This window comes from Drosophila sulfurigaster, chromosome 2L (genome assembly GCF_023558435.1).
Source record: "Drosophila sulfurigaster albostrigata strain 15112-1811.04 chromosome 2L, ASM2355843v2, whole genome shotgun sequence".
Lineage (NCBI taxonomy): Eukaryota > Metazoa > Arthropoda > Insecta > Diptera > Drosophilidae > Drosophila > Drosophila sulfurigaster.
This window is the reverse complement of record NC_084881.1, coordinates 10,454,683-10,468,056: the sequence shown is the minus strand read 5'-3', so window position 1 is coordinate 10,468,056 and position 13,374 is coordinate 10,454,683. Positions and strand designations below refer to the sequence as shown.

The 13,374-nt window shown below is 36.4% G+C and overlaps 2 protein-coding genes across 3 annotated transcripts; one reads left to right on the top strand and one right to left on the bottom strand.

The window, feature by feature from the left end:
• The first annotated feature begins 2,396 nt into the window (after window positions 1-2,396).
• LOC133850609 (neuroguidin) lies at window positions 2,397-6,571 on the top strand. The gene is given in 5 exon segments (XM_062286738.1): window positions 2,397-2,435; window positions 3,030-3,691; window positions 3,756-3,943; window positions 4,002-4,066; window positions 4,068-6,571. Coding segments are annotated over 5 exon segments (1,014 nt in total). The 5' UTR covers window positions 2,397-2,411; the 3' UTR covers window positions 4,143-6,571.
• Window positions 6,572-7,293: 722 nt separating this feature from the next.
• LOC133850618 (protein obstructor-E) lies at window positions 7,294-12,969 on the bottom strand. 2 transcript variants are annotated; one of them, XM_062286752.1, is made up of 3 exons: window positions 12,686-12,969; window positions 8,090-8,203; window positions 7,294-8,027 (listed from the first exon to the last, which is right to left on the bottom strand). In XM_062286752.1, exons 1-3 carry the CDS (start codon window positions 12,738-12,740, stop codon window positions 7,447-7,449), a joined length of 750 nt encoding a protein of 249 aa, XP_062142736.1. In that variant the 5' UTR covers window positions 12,741-12,969; the 3' UTR covers window positions 7,294-7,446. The 2 variants fall into 2 exon arrangements, with proteins under 2 accessions (XP_062142736.1, XP_062142728.1); XM_062286744.1 differs by lacking the exons at window positions 7,294-8,027; window positions 8,090-8,203 and adding an exon at window positions 8,296-9,173 and having other exon boundaries at window positions 12,686-12,905.
• Between the last annotated feature and the right edge of the window lie 405 nt (window positions 12,970-13,374).

Below are 13,374 nucleotides of genomic sequence, written 5' to 3'. Positions count from 1 at the left end.
CGAGTCAACATTTATAATCGGCCCTCGTTATACGCATGCAGGCGGCATTGCGGTTTCGTTTTGGGGCGAGTTGCAAAAGCTCTGCCATCATATGTTGCATGTGCATGTGCATGTTTATTGCAGCCATCGTTGTTGTTCTTGTTGTTATTCCCTTTGTTGTTTATTTTGCTGTTACCAAGAGCTGCCAGCTCTTGCATTGGCTGTCGCCTAAAATATGCGCGCATTTTATTTAACGCGTTTTTTGCCCCAACCCCTTGCTTCGCTCTTGGGCCATGGCACTTAACGCTTGGCTAGTCAAGTGCGTGTCAGAGGCTTAATTGCAAAACTCATATTGCCCGGCTTATAACGCGTCAATGACATTCCAATCGAACTATGATACACAATATACTTTATAAGCTATTTTCGCATCAACATTATGCAACCTCTTTAGCTTTGGCTATTCATTTGACGCGTTGCTTCTTTACACCTGCAAAACAGTTCAAAAGCTATTAAATACTGAGAACAAGTTCTGAAAGCAATTGGTTTAATTAGCTATGATTTGTTTTTAAACAGTTATACATGAATGAGTTTCTAGACAGCAATAACTTTAAGACAGCAACTACCAATAAATTTAAACTGATGTTAATGTTGATTGCAAATATGTCTTCTTGGAAATTCTTTCTTGCTTGTAGTACCTTAGGAAAATAGTGTAAATTCATTTTGGACAAATATTTTTTTTGAATTTTAGATTTATAGTAGTGAGCTCAGATACATTTTCTAAAAATGACATTGTCAAATGTTAATTTCCTTAATCAAAAAATAGAACTGTAATTTTATGTATAGAAAAACAGTTTTTTGTATTATAATATTTTGCAAAATGACAATGTTATATGCATTTTAATTAATTTTATTCCGGCAACATGTCAAATAGTTCAATTAGATCAATTTCCCCCCCATGTTGGCCAAACTTTCGAAGCACTTTGTTATTCCGTGTCTGGCCGCAAAATGCAATTAAATTAATTTTCCAATAATAATATGCAAATTTGCCAAAAATGCATAAAATTAACGTGGTCGAAACAAAACAAAAGCACTCTAAAAATTGTTATCAAAATAATTATTTGGATAAATTGCTTTGTAAATTGCAAAATACGTGGTTGTGCACAGTGGGTGAAACAGTCACTACAATTTGCATTATATATGAAATATGCAAAATGCATTTATTTTATAATAATTTGCACTTTCCTAAAACGGAATTAAGTAGTCACTGAACTTTGCTATTTCGACTCCACAGTGCATACCAAAAAAAAATTGACAACAAACAAACCATTATAGCGAATATAATAATAATGACCAGAAAAATTGTATCTATGCAATTTGCAATTTACAATTAATCCACGAAAAAACTGTATGAAAACTGCTAACTCCAACTCCTCTTTGCCCCACTTTGCCGCTGTCTGTGCATTGCTTTATTAATATTAATTGAAAATAAATGCAGCATAAGCTGCGGCGGTCAAAAGGCAGTCAACTGAGTTGTGGGGGCAACAGCGAAGGGAAAGGGCGAGGGGGAGGTGGGAGGCGTAGCTGGTTTCGGTCGTGGCCGAAAATTCTGTAAAATGCAAATAATTAAATGGCAACCAATAAAATATGTAAATGAGTTGTGCGGTGTCGCGCACACACATGAAACACATACACACACACATACACACATCCTCACAGGGTGCAGCAGGATGCAGAATGGATGACATAGGCTGGGATGCATATAGAATTGCGGCTGGACATTTGCGAGGGAGATGGCAGATGGGGCAGCTGTAGGGAACATCCACTGTACTCGGTTGTCTGTTTATGGCATTTCATATACTAAACAACTTATTTGTGTATTTTCGTAGCAAATTTAATTTCCTCTGCAGCGAATTTGTTAAATATGACGATGATGATGGTCAATATAATAACAACAACAAAGAGAGAGAGAGAGAGAGCGAGACAGCATGCTATATGTATACATGTTGGCTATTGGCTAACTGTTTAGTTTTGGTTTCGAAAACGCCAGCATAATTAGTTGTGGTCACAACTACACACTCACAAACTAGAATATATCTATACTATAGTAGACCTATGTACAGCGGCTAAAGCATATTGTATATGGTATTCATTATTGGCATAGTACAGCGCGTATATAGCCTAAATGGAAGGTCAGCATTTGCTGAAAGTATCGAATTGATGTCACGCCATTTATTAGCAGAGTCAGCTTAAAATGAGACTGATTGCTCAGGTGCGGCGGACTAAAAACTTATACAGATTAATTCAAGTAGAAATTATTTTAAAATAGAAATTCCAGAGTTTACAATCTACAAGTTTAACAACAAATTCTTTGTCTTCAAACAATATCAAAACATATAAAAATACTTATAAATCGAATTTTATTACACTCAGTAATGTGTAAACTTAAATATGGCAAAGTAAACATAATATAAATATAAAAAACTTCATTTTTCGACGTTTTAGAATTAAGCTGTAATCTATGTTCTTAAGTTATATCTATGGTCGTTAAGTGAGTGGATTATGCCATGAGTGAATTATAAAATGAAATACCATTTACCCCTTGAGTGATAATCGTTGTGTTCAAAAGAGAGCTGGAACATGTGCTCTTGTTGAGGTGTAATTATGGATTGATCTTTATTTAAAGTGTATAAGTACTTCGACTTTTACAGAGTTGTCAAAGGTTATAAAGTGAGATTGTATTGGTGAATCTAAGACGATATATAAAATAGTATTAGCGTTAGTAAGGAGAGCTTTTAAAGTTTCGTTATTTCTGAAAGAATAATAATGCTGAACAAACTTAAACCTGATATGAATGTATTTCTATAATTGAACTGTCTTTTACTTTTAAGTTACTTATTTTCAAGTTCCTGTAATCATTAAGGGCAAATATCTTAAAAATTTAAACATAATATTTAATACAGTGTTCACATTAAGTGATAATAATGTTAGTGATACTTAAACCTATTATTGATGTAATTACTTATGAATGCCAACACTTTTCTTTATGCCAGGCACTCGACTACGACTGTGAGGTGCAGGGTCAGCAGGACATTCCTCAGGCCATTCAGCTGCTGGGCGAGATGAACAGCAATGTGAAGCAGGTGACAGATCTCGTCGAGGGCATGCTGCAGCGTGTGAAGCGCGGCGAACTAAGCACAGAGTATGGCCTCAGCTTTCTGGAGGTCAAGTATCACATGCTGCTCGACTACTTGATCAATCTGACATACGTGGTATTGCGCAAATGCTCCGGCGAGACCATTGAGGGTGATCCATCGATTGAGCGTCTGATTGAGATACGCACTGTGCTGGAGAAGATACGACCCATAGACTATAAGCTGCGCTATCAGATTGACAAGCTGGTCAAGACGGCCACCACAGGGGTCTCAAGCAGCACAGATCCCATACTCTATAAGCCGAATCCGGAGGATATGCTGAGTGCAGCAGGCGCTGACAATGAAGAAGACGATGATGCCGAGGCAGGCAGTGATAGTGATGCGGATGAGGATGAGGATGACGAGGCTGGAGCTGCGAAAAAGCCGCGCAAAGCAGCCACAGCTGGCAAATCGGGAGTTTACGTGCCACCGCGCATTAAACCTGTCTACTACGATGGCGATGAGCGTGATGCAGACAAGGAGAAGAAGGCTTTGGATCGTGCCAAGAAGCGCGCCATCACGTGAGTTAAATAGTGCAATAGCATTACTTTCATTTACTAATAAATGTTTTAACTGCTGCTTCAGTTCATCCATGCTGCAAGATCTGAAGGAAGAGTACTTGGATGCGCCCACTGAGCTGTCGTCGGGCTCAAGGGCTCAGCAACTGCTCTCCCAGGCACAGAAGGAGAAACAGGAATACGAGGAGGACTATTTGATGCGTCTGCCAATCACTAAGGCGGAGAAACATCGTCAGCGCAAGCTCACCACATTGGGTAAGTCCTTGACTTAATTTATTGACAATACAAGGTGCTAATTCTCAACCTCTTACAGGCACTCTGGGTGATGAAATTCTTGGCGAGATTAGCCGCGAATCGACGCTGCGTGGTGATGGCGTTAGCAAAAAAACGCAAATTGGCCAAGTCGCGTGGCAAGGGAAAGAAACGTGGCGGCAAAAAGCGAAAGTTCCATTAATAATGGAAGCCGAGCAAATTAGTTGATATCTCAGTTTTCCATTTGCTTTATCACATTTTCAATTATTATTGTGCGTAAAACTAGTTTACTTTCCCATTATGTTTTTTATTCAATTTATTACATTTTCATAATTATTACTGAGTTGGTTAAGTTTCTTCTTGTAGCTGAAAATCCAATAAATTTTTTACTATTTTACAAATTTACTTTTATGTTATTTTATTTTATTCGATTTATTGTTACAGCAAGAATAAAAATATTATATTTTTATTATTAACCCTTAAAGATGGCAACAACAACATGCCAAAACTACGCGTAAAATGAAAATATAAAACCAATAATAAAGATATATGAAGTCATGTATTTTACGCATTGTAAACTGCATTAACTTTAGGCCACAAAATTAAGCTCTAATTATAATAATTTCCTTTCGACTAACGACTAAAAACCAAAACTAAATTAAGAAATTGCAAAATTTAATGGCATAGGAAAGAAACAAAACTAAATTCAAAATTATACGTATTATGGATGAGAAATGAAATGAAATCAAATCAAAAGCAAAACAAAAGAAAAATGTCTAGTGTATTGATAAACAAAATTTCAAATTAAACTAACATTTAAGGCACAGCAAAAGGTAAAATGTTTCGTTGTTTTTAGGAGTCTAAACAAAAATGAGAAAAAATTCTGGCTGCTTATGATATGCTTTAAGAAATTGCCATATTTTCGGTTGAAATAGCAAAATTCAAAACTCAAAATGCAGTTCCAAATCACATTGTATAAATTCAAAAATAAAACCAAAAACACAAAATTAAAACTAAATATATAAATCAACAGAAAATATTACAAATTCAGTAACAAAAGCAGTTGCCTTATCAAAAGATACAAGAGACCGGTTATACTTACAGTAAGAAAAATGAAAAACAATTCAAACCTTAAAAAAGGAAAAAATAAAACGAAACGAAAGTAATTTGACAACAAATTTTTATGTTGGCATTGAAGGATCAAGAAATTATATATAGCATATGATAAACGTAAGCCCCACCCAAAAAAAAAAAAAAAAAAAACTAAAAAAACAAAAACGGAACAAATATGAAATGGAAAAGAAAAGAAAAACAAGAGACACACATTTTGATGGGAACTCTGGAGAGTTTTATGTTTCCGGCCGTATCTTGTTTTACTTGCCAAAAAGAAAGCAAAAAAGAAACTCCTAAAAACAACTGAATTTAGACACAAAATTTTATATATTTACTATACTATATAATAATGATTAACTAAATTTAAGCAAACAATTTTGAATATACCAAAAAGGAAAGCGAAAGGATTGAATTGTACGTCCACTTGAAAAGTTTTTAAATTTAACCAAAACAAAAATTTCAAAAACAAAAAGAAACTACGCAGTTTATGAAGAGACGAAGAAATGGAGGAGAAGTCGAAATACGATTGAGGGAGGAGAAGACAAATACTACATTCATGTGTAGTGTGAGCATGCATAATTATTACTATTAAATGTATAAATGATAAACCCAAGAATCTAGCGTTAAGTTAAGTACATAAATACTGACTATTATAAAATGGAGCAAGCAAACTTTTGGCTTTTACAACCAACTTTGACTAAGGATAAAAATTTTTTCCAAATTTTCATCAATCACGATTCGCGTCGTCGTTTGAGATAAAACAAATTTTTGGCTATAAACTTTAAAACAAAACATGAAATGGAATACAACCAAGCAACGTAAGGCAGACAATGGAAATTACCACATAAATGCAATAGAACACGAAATTATTTACAGGCAGCAAACAGCAATGAATATTTGAACATTTTGTAATGCAAATTAAATAAATTAATTTAATTAATTTATTTACGTTAAAAGCTGAAAGACTGAATATGTTAAATCAAAAAAAAAAAAAAAAAACTTACGAATACGGAAACAGAATATGTAAAACTTTTCTCAAGCTAAAATTTGAGGCGTGGTATGAACTTAAATAATTTTAATAGCCGAATTTCTAGCACAAATTTTAAACACTAAAAATGAAATTATTCTTTGAAGTATTTAAATGTGTACGATTATCATTTTGTTTTGCAATTTGTTCTGTTCAACTTTTTATGTTATCCTTCGAATTTAAATACAAATTATTCGTTTTTGTAAATGGGGAAAAACAAGAAAAAAATCAAGAGGAAAGTAACAAGAAACAAGATATAGACAAACAGACAATGGACAACAGACAAAGCAACAAATGTTGAATATATTGCAAATGTAAAACACAAAGTAAACAAACAAAGTGAAACAACCAAACAAAAGTCGCCTTAGCCAAGCACCACAAACAAATCGAAACGAAAAGAAAAGTAAACAAAAATTTGTAAAACCAAATAAAACAAACTCTAAATAATACAAAACGAAAACGAAAAAAAAAAAAAACAAAAAAAACAAAAACGCAAATACTTTAACGTAAATATTCATTATTTGTTGTAACTTTAACCAAAAACACACACACTCACACACATGCAGAAAAATAGTGCAAAAGTTCAAAAAGAAAACCTAAAAATGTAACTTAATTTTTATAGCCAAAAAGAAAATGAAATGAAAACAAATAAAAAACGATACTAAGCGAGGGGAGTAAGAGGAATAGCTGGGATCTTTGGATCGTTTAGTTTAAGCAACTCCAATAAATTGAATACAAAAGAAAAAATCAAATCAATTGGTTACTTAGTGATAACAGAGAAATGTTTTTAACAAAAAAATTCGAGCTTACATTTATTTCGAAAAGAAAAGCTAAACATATAAAAATGATAAACAATAAAAAAAACACACTAATAAAAATTAATTTCCAATAAGTTCTGTAAACTGGAATTGTTTAAACAAAATGTGCAAAAAGAAATGAAGAAGTAAGAAAAAGATGATAAAGTCGTTGTATAGAACAGCAGGTTTAATGTTTAATGTGTGGAAACGGTTGGCAGTCACATGTAAAATTGATATAATTCTAATTAATCTACTATTAACAAATAATAATAATACGAGTAAGCAACAAATATAAACTAACTAATAAACCAAAATGGACAAATGATAAAAAAACAAATAAAATTTAAATCTTACAAACCTAAAGCAGGGGTTTTCTTTCTTACGATTTTTTGTAGCAGAACAAACGCATCTTTCAATTTCAATTCATCAATAAAATATTCTTTTATTTAAGTAACTTTATTTATTACAGAATACACATATACTTAGGTATTTACAAAAACAAATTGCACAATTGGAAAGCCGCTCTGGGCTAGCCTCTATGATAATGCCCAACCCGAGAGTCGCAGGACTTACTCGAGGGCCTTCTCCAGAGTTGGCAAGTTATTACGCTCAGCCTTCAGCTTCTGCTTCTCCTTGAGCAGGGCATAGCACTCGGGCACCTTGTTGTAGAAGTCGCACAACTTTGTCTCAGCATTGAATGCCAGATATCTACCGCAGTTGTAGAGACGTGGATGTCCATTGACGCACACGAAGTATTTCTTGCAGGTCTGGGGATGACGGTAGTAGCGCAGCTCGCCTTCTGGACTGGCATCGACCGAGGGGGCAGCACCCTCGAGGGGTTCGGGTTCAGGGCAGTTGAAGCCCAAATAAGCCTCGGCATTGCAGCTCTCCACAAGATCGGGCCAATCGCACTGATAGGTCTCCTCGTTGAAGGCCAATCCCTCAGGGCACTTGGTCAAGCTGGCAACTCCGTGGGCACAGTTGCGATAGACGCCGCACTTAGTCGAGTCGCCATTCAGATAGAAACCGAACTGACGTGGACACTCATCGGTGCCATTGGCAGGCTGGAGGAGAGTGCGCTCCTTGCAGGTGGCATACGGGGCATAGGTGCACTCACCTGTTGCCTTGGTGCGCTGATGGAAGAGCAGACCTAGAAGGGAAATTAAAACACTTTAAAAAATCAAAATAGAGTTAGATTATATTAATGTTTACCATCTGGGCAGAGCTTGTGCACGGGCACGTCGTCCTGGCACTCGATGTAGGCATCGCACTGATCGCCAACTGCGAAACGTCCATTGGGTATCAAACACTCAGGAGAAGCGAGAGCTGTAAGCACAAATCGTAAAGAGATATTAATAATCGGAAACATTTTATAATTTTTGTATTGAAAACGAAAGACTTAGAACACAAACTTGAATTTTTGTCGTCATTATTTTGTTTTATTGTGAGAGGGAAAAATTATACATTAGATTGGCACATCAATTGGCACCCTTTTAACTACAGACTAGAAAACTCGAGCAGCTCTTGGCCTGCTTTGCATATACAAAATCTTCCCAGTAAACTTCATCAGAATTCACCCAATTTTCTTAGTACTTGGAACGAGGTGCAGTTGCCTTAGGGCGAGCTGCAGCTGCCTTGGCGCGTGCTGCCTTAATCTCGGCACCCTTGGCTTGGATATCGGCGCTGCAGTTGGGCACGTTGTCGATATCGTCGCACTGCTTCAACTCCTGGTTGAAGGCCTGATCCTCGCCACAACCAATGCGACGTGGACGTCCCTCAATGCAGATGAAATACACCTGGCAGTTATCCGACGATGGATGGAATGTGTAGTCCTCTTCCTGCTCGCCCAACAGTTCCGATTTGTGTGCGGGAGCTGGACAACGGAAGCCCAAGAATTTCTCGGCATCGCAATCCTCAACCTGATCGGGCCAGTCGCACTTGTATGTGGCAGGATTCCATGCCAATCCTTCAGGGCAGTCAAAGACAAAGCCGCGACCCGCCGCGCAGTTCATAAACTGGCCACAGCTGGAAGAGTCACCTATGCGGTAATAACCGAACTGATGAGGACAGTCGTCTGTGGGCTGAGCAGCCTGCAGGCGCGCTGATTTCTGTGTGCACTCCACATCGATGGGATAACCACATGGGTAGCCGGTGGACTTCTCGTTGTACAGCAGACCATCGGGGCAGAGTTTCTCCTCGGCCACGCCGTTCCTGCACTCGATGTAGGCATCGCAGGAGCCAGAGACTGGTGCAGTGCCATTGGCTTCACGGCACGGACTAGGGCCAGCTGCTTGAGCTGCAAGAGAGGGCGGATAGGTTGGGGTTAATAGGGCAAGGACTGGGTATAGATCGCGCTTACCTCTAATGATTTATGATGGGAACTGATGCTCGCGGTTTTCTTTGCCTCGAAACTTTTAACAAAATGATTTAACTAAACACCAAAATATTCAACAAAACGTTGAATTGATTCCAATTCATGGAATTCAATTTTTTGTAAAAATAATGAGAATGCAATAATGATTTCAACTGTAGGTTAAAAACAAATGATTAGAAACTAGTTTTAGACCACGTTATTAACAAAGAAAAACTATCAACTATTTTTAATTTATTTGTCAACAATATTTACTTAAGACTTCTTATAATAGTATTTTAGAAGAATTTTGTCTTATATAGAGTTATTAGTATTCATTTAATTTTACATTACTCTTTGTAGTAAAGTGTATTTCCTACCTTCCTACTCTACAATGTTTGCACAGATAGCTTTATCAAAAGCTTTTGGTTGATATGAAAGTCTGATAAGCAAACCAAAAGCGAATCGTAAAACGATAAGCGAGTTAGTTGTGATTGTTTAGCTATGGCGTGCGCATCAGCGGACGGAGTCGTCATTCGTGACATGAAAGTGGAAGACTACGAGGAAGTGAAGAAACTTTTATTCGACAGTTTCTACACCGCAGAGCCATTGAGTTTGTGTTTGCTAAAGAAGCAACAAATAGGTCACTCAAAGAAACACGATGATCACCTGATAACAATGATTGAAGAAGGCAATTGTTTTGTTGCTATCGATGAGCGCAATTCAAATTGCAGTATTGGCATCATCTTATCCTGCAATCAAGAGCCCAGTGATGTGGAAGAAAATCGTCAAAGAGCCAAAACGTCGGGACAAATAACTAAGTTACTCTCAGCAATCGAAACCGAGGCCAACATCTTTGAGCGCTACAAAGTGACTAATGCGCTTTATTTGTTTATAGTGTGTGTATCAGCTCACATGAGAGGAAACGGGTTGGGCACTCGCCTAACAAATGTCTTAATAGAAAGGGCACGTGGCAAAGGGTTTCCACTGCTGATAGCCGACTGCACCAGTTTCTACGCAGCTCGTCAGATGGAGGCCTTGGGCATGGAATGTGCTTACTCTTTTGCTTACGCGGACTACAAAGATGAGCATGGTGAAGTGGTTTTTCAGCCACCAGCTCCACACACACATGTGAACGTTATGGTCAAGAAATTATAAGCAGCCAAAAACTCGAATTGCATCTTATCTTATATATTGATATAAAAAAATGAAAACATAAATAAAAAAGGCTACGATCTAATATCTTGAAAGTTAAATATGCAAAAATAATATGAATATATACATACATCAGAAGATATTTAAAAGATATTCAAGCTAAAATACAAGTTATCAATTGTGCAACATTTCTCATTCAAATAAACTAATTTATTGAAGTTATAATAAATAGCTAACTTTGTGGTAAATCTTTTTTTAATATAATTTCAAAATCAAAACTTTTCAAAAATCTTAAAACTCTTATTCAAAACGTACAACAAAACTACGTGTGTGAGACAACAAATTACAACTAGCCCAAACCGCATTGTTTAATTGACAATACTTGTTTTGCTTATAAATATGTCGAGGTGCTTGCATGTACAACATCTGCGGATGTTATCTACTTAACGGCACCATTGCGATGCTTTGAAATTTTAATGAGTTTATGGCTATTACGTGTGTGGATACACACCCCGTTTGTTGAACCCGCGTGGGGGCTTTCATTGTGTCTTGGAATTTCAATTATCAAACATCACAAGAAAAAAAGACAACAAAGCGAACTTTAGCTAATTGACAAATGATTTAATAAATCACTTCAGTTGTTACTCAAGCATTTCTTTAGAAATCTCAAAAGAAATGTGAAAATAATATGTCAAATGTTTTATTTACTTTAAAAATGAAACTGAAAGTGACTTTTTTGTAAATTTGAGCAACGGTCCAAAATCCTTTTGCTAAATTTTCCCACACATTTGAGTTCACATTCACTTCAGTCTGCTTGTACGATTTCGATTTCGAGTATTTACCCCTTCATTTAAGTGCACCACAAATGGACATTATCATCTTATTAAATGAGGTAGACAAAAAATAAATAAAGTAGAAACAAAACCAAGCAACATGATGCTGAATGCAAAAGCGCTCAAAGGTCACACTAACCGGCTGGGCACGCATCGAGATTGAGACTAAGATTGAGCCAGAGACGGATCGGATCGGATAGACAGTTGGCCAGTTTGAAACAAGTTTTCAGTTTCTTGGCATATCAATAAACAACAACAAAAACAACAACCAAGTAGCGGCAACGACAACGGCGTCAACGGCAGCCGCTCATGTGTTATGTAATATTGATTTTTGAGTATTAATTTATGTGTGAATTAATTTTGAAAGAGCAGCGCTTCGACCTTGAAAAATGAAGACACTCGCTGAATTCACACCAGAGTTGTGAGCGTTAAACTGCAGTTTATTTTCACCATGCGGAAATCAAAAGGGAAATTTCTTGCTCAAAAATTTATGCTGATTAGTTGCACTTTTCTTTCAGTTTTCGCTTGACGTGCAATTTCCTGGTATTGTTTGGGAAATCTTTTATATCTTGCAGAGTCCCTCCACTCGCTTGCCTAATTGCGCGATGACGCTGCTCTATCAACTGTATTATCTTCGGGAGCTATTCAGGCGATGGGGAAATATTTGCTGTTGTCGCGGACTCTTGGCTACTTAAGAGCTGGCGCTTGAGACCGGGGAGCACAAAGCTTGAAATTTTAATTATGGCGCCCCTAATTGATGTAATTACTATTGTGCCGTGTTTGAAAGATCGTGGGATCGAAATTAAGTTAAACGTTTACTCAAGACTGGTTGCGGAAGGTCTGCTAATAGAATTTTTTTCGTATAGCACTTGCTAATTAAATCAAAATTGTTGAGAAGTAAATTTTTGAAATATTTGCAAATTTGTTTAATTATTAACCAGATAATACGTAATTCTTTTGTAATGACAAAATGTGGTTTATTTCAGGTTATTTCATTTAATTATTGAATTTCGAAATATTTTACTTCACAGAAAAATATTGTCACATATTATTATTTAAAAAAATGTTAAATGTCTTAACAGAATTAAAAAGTTCTTAAAAATTATATAACATCATAAAGAGGAAACCAATTTAAAATTATAATTTGCTTAAACGGAAATATTTGCAAAAATAAAAAAATTCCAACAGAAATCATTATTTTTACTTTTTATTATTTTTCGTTTTTTAACAAGCAAAATGCTGACACTTATTTCTATTTTATTTTAATTGCACTGGTTCGGAAATAAGAAACAAGTACAACGCGTTTGTTGTGTGATGAGCAGAACGAGTACGGAATGCGCTTAAACTGTACCCACAACCAATTTGAATATTTTCAAATATGCACAAGTTCGTTGCCTAAGTCTTTCGTTTTTATTGTATGAAATTTGCATTTGTTTTTATAGATGTATGAAATATTTTGTATTTACTAACCCAATGAGCCAAACATGGCTAGACACAAGAAAGCACTGATAATTATTTTAGCCATTTCGTATGGATATGTGTGTGTGTGTGTGAGTGTCGGAGGATAATAATCCTTCACAATAAGTCCTTTAGGCACTGTATGAATGGCGTTCAGATGCGAGCAGCGAACGCGATGTGCATGCAACGAGCTGACAATTTTGACTGTTTTGCGATAGAAACGAAACGCAGATCTTAACTGGTAAAATGGCAAGCGACGACGTCAACAGCAACTGATGAGCATTGAGCCGAGGCTGAAGCTGAAGCTGTTTGCTGGAGCTGACTCTGACGCTGCGACGCAACTACACTCTGATCTTCTTCTACTTTTGTTACGTACATACATATGAATGTGTGTGAGACAGCTACAGCTTTTGTCGACTCGACGCGACGCGACGCGACTTGCGCTGTTGCAATAAAAAAGCAAACATGTTAATAAATAACCAAATCGCATAACAACACCAACAAATGATAGCAGCAGGTAAACGAGTGAGTGAGGGAACTGGCAGCTTCTAGTAAGTGATTGAGGCAGCATTGGCAGCAGGGTTAAGACGAGATGAGATGAGTCAATTTTTTGGAGCACAACAAGTTATTTTTGTTGGGCTAGCAACTGTCTTAGTATTAATCAAAAATCTATATGTGTTTTTTCTTAATTTATGTTAAAC

What these genes read in the sequence shown, in the direction of transcription:
- LOC133850618 (XM_062286744.1), bottom strand. Translation starts at nt 12,740, where the DNA reads ATGGCTAAAATAATTATCAGTGCTTTCTTGTGTCTAGCCATGTTTGGC. An exon ending in AGCCATGTTTGGCTCATTGG is followed by an intron (nt 9,174 to 12,685) that starts GTTAGTAAATAC and finishes CCTCTCTTGCAG; the next exon opens with CTCAAGCAGCTGGCCCTAGT.